Source organism: Eupeodes corollae, chromosome 1 (genome assembly GCF_945859685.1).
Source record: "Eupeodes corollae chromosome 1, idEupCoro1.1, whole genome shotgun sequence".
NCBI lineage: Eukaryota > Metazoa > Arthropoda > Insecta > Diptera > Syrphidae > Eupeodes > Eupeodes corollae.
In genome coordinates, this window is record NC_079147.1 from 77750731 (window position 1) to 77754147 (window position 3417).

The following is a 3417-nucleotide window of genomic DNA, read 5'->3' on the forward strand; positions in this document are numbered from 1 at the left end:
ATCACGTTAAATTGTGTAACAAACTTATGCAAAACTTTAATTTTTCAGCAGGTGCTACAAGGCTTATCTATTCTTATTTGAGTAATCGAATGCAAACTGTGCGAATTGGGGATAGTTTATCTGATTTTCTTCCTAACAATTCCGGTGTCCCTCAGGGTTCTATACTCGGTTCTCTGCTGTTTTCAATCTACGTCAATGAACTGCCATCAATTACCAAGAACTGTTCGGTTTATATGTATGCCCCCTTGGGCTCATTAAGCATGTGGAATTTTGTGTAAATGAAGACCTAGAGAAAATTGAAAAGTGGTCTCAATTAAATGGTCTCTTTTTAAATCCAAAAAAATTCTAAGTGCGTAGTAATATCAAGGAAAAGTCTTGATCTCAAATATTTTCCTTCGATTGTATTGAGCAATGGTTCAATTGATTATGTGGAAAGTGCGAAAAATCTCGGGGTTGCTTTCAATCGAAATTTGACTTCGGATAACCATATTAATGCACTTGTGGGAAAGGTATTTGGTGTACTACGTACCCTATGGGTTATGGTTTTTTGTAAACTCCGTCCGTCTTTGGAACTCTCTACCACGTCGCAAGATTTAAAAACGATCTAAAGGAATACTATTCTAAAAATTTATGAATTTTATGATTTAATATTTGATTATTTTCTCTTTTTGTTTCTAAATGATATGTATTAATTTATTGTTATATTTTTTTTATTCTCTTTGTAAAAATTAGCTTGTAACTAAATTATAAGATATTTTACTGTTATAAAGCATTCACGAAATAAAATAAATCCTGTAGCATTTTTTACGAATTAAATGTTTTTGACAATGTTTTTGTTTGATACTTACAAATTGAAAGAGAATTAATCGCAGCTCTTCGCAATAAATAATTTAATGCCTATTTAACACTGTTATTAGGCTACACGGCACTTGCTTTGGAAAAAGTTTAGCTGAAGCTTAAAGCGACCCATTTAGTTTCACTCAAGAATAATTCTGACTTTCTTTCGAATAGTTTCTCACTACCGATGCAAACGCCACCTATGGATCACCATTTATTAGCCAGAATTGAAAAACACGATACGAAGCATCTGCTGATTCGAATTATATTTTTTATTTTAACTTTCCTTACAATAGTTAAGAAGAATTTGCAAAGATGTTTACGAAATATTTGAAATACTCTTAAAACCTTGGCATGCACTGTTATTTTAGATAACCAATTTTAAACTACTTCTGAAAAAGTTAGAAAGTAGTTTCTTTCCAGCCAAAAAGTTTCGTTTTATTTTGCTAAAAGCTTTGCGATTTTATAGTTTTTCACGTTGTGTGTCTTGTTATGAAAGGTGCAATGAAAACAGACTAAAAGCAAACGTTCTTATGACGCAGGTTGCCAAGATTTAAAGTGACAGTAATAAAAAATGGTTGCTCAAACGCCAACGAGCTGAAAGCAGAACCAAATATTGTAACATAACATTTCAACGAGAAGGGGCACTGTCTACATCCGAATACGCTGATTAAAATTAGAAAGAAATCAAACACCATCAATTTTCCTAGAAAGTTAAAAACTAAAAATGTTTATATTTGTACAGAGTAATACTTAAGGATTGAGTTCTAATTGATACGTTCCACACGCAAGTAGATTCCTCCCTCGCTACATAGGAGCGTGTGTTTCTTATTCATAACTAGCGGGTTTGGTGTCTTATCGCAATAGTAGAATCTGTAATTTCTCAACAAGGTCACAAGTCCAATATATGTCTGCATTTTTCCAAATCTCAAGCCTATGCAATGTCTTGGTCCATCACCAAATGGTAACCATGCCAAAGGATGACGACTTTGAGTTTCTTCGGGACTGAATCGCTCAGGATCATATTTCTCCGGATCGGGGTATATTTCGGGATCATGATGAATAGCATCGGCTGGAATCAATACCATTGTTCCTTTGGGAATAGTGTATTTCGGATTTGAAGTGGGATAGTCATCAATTGCTCTTCGTACTAAGTTCGTAACCAGAGGATACTTGCGAAGAGATTCTAAAAGAAGAAAAAAAAAAATATTAGACAACAATATTTTACAAAATATTTCAAATCCCAGTTTACCTTTTACGACTTTTTCCATGTATGTCATTTCAGTCATGCACTCATAGGTGAATTCGCCATTGTGCTTCTCGATACAGGTGTTTATTTCATCCCTTAGTTTGTCCTGGATGTCCTGATTCAATGCCAATTCAAACAGTGTGAATCCCATAGTTGTGGAAGAAGTCTCAAATCCAGCCAAAAAGAACATGAATGTTTGTGCTGCAATCTGTTCAATGGTCAAACCGCCATCTTCATTCCTCAACTCAATCAGCAAGTTCATGAAATCGTTGCGTTTTATTGAATTTTTCTTGCGGTACTCAACGGTCTCACGCACAACACGAATGAAAAACTCGTGAATATCGTCGTGAATTTGCCTCATTCGCAACTGCCGGGCCAGTTGAGGAAAACTGAATATAAATCCATTGACCATCTTTGAATGACGTTTGAGGGTCGAAGCATTAGCACCCATGCGACGGAATTCTGCGTTTGGATCGTTCAGACTGTTGCATTCAAGACCAAAGGCACATGTTCCAATAACATCGACTGTGAACCGAACTAAGATGTCCTTCATTTCCAGAATAGAGTCTTGTTCCGCCATGAGTTCGAACTTTTCCAAAAGTCTCTCTCCAACTGACACCACTGTCGGGAACATGAACTTCATTCGGCCCGAAGTGAATGTTGGTGATAGCTTGTTGCGTAACTGTCTCCATTTGGCTCCATCCAATCCCAATAAGTTCGCCGTCAAGGGATCGTCTTTCTCGTTGTGGAACATTCCACGATCGGTGAAGTTGTTGAAATCCTTTATGAGGACATCTCGAATCAAATCCAGATCATACAACATCACAGCGGGACTAAGGAAGAAGAAAAAGCCTCCAAATGGTCCTGTTCCCTTGTATTTGTGGTAATGTTCACTTGAAATCTCCCGCATGTGTTTCTTTTTGGGATGATCTTGTAGATTACCCGCAGGAAAGACGGGTTCATCGTGTGGAATTCCTCGACGTTTCCAATAGGAAAGACGCTGCTTGATAAAGTAATATCCCAAAGAAACTGCCCCCACGAGCAGGCAAAATAAAACGGTAAAGAAGCCCATGATTAAAAATTATACTCGACGTTACCTCTATGAAGCTCCAGAGAGCAATGAGCTTAACTTCTTAAAACTAAAAGCTTTTATACGAAGTTATTGTTATCTGTTGTGTATAGGTTGTCAAAATCAATTGAATCTTTCGAAGAGAGAAAGAAGCTGATAATCTCTTTGATAAATTGTGAACAATCCATTAAGCAGACCTACGAGATAAGAGATATTATAATGTTTTGAACTCTTCAGCTATAGCAATTCTATTCAAACGATG

General features: G+C 36.4%; 1 protein-coding gene across 1 annotated transcript; it reads right to left on the minus strand.

Moving 5' to 3' along the window:
* Positions 1-1538: 1538 nt before the first annotated feature.
* Positions 1539-3212, minus strand: LOC129940719 (cytochrome P450 6a8-like). The gene is made up of 2 exons (XM_056049157.1): positions 2090-3212; positions 1539-2023 (listed from the first exon to the last, which is right to left on the minus strand). The coding sequence occupies exons 1-2, from the start codon at positions 3156-3158 to the stop codon at positions 1605-1607; spliced, it is 1488 nt and encodes a 495-aa protein (XP_055905132.1). The 5' UTR covers positions 3159-3212; the 3' UTR covers positions 1539-1604.
* Positions 3213-3417: the final 205 nt, after the last annotated feature.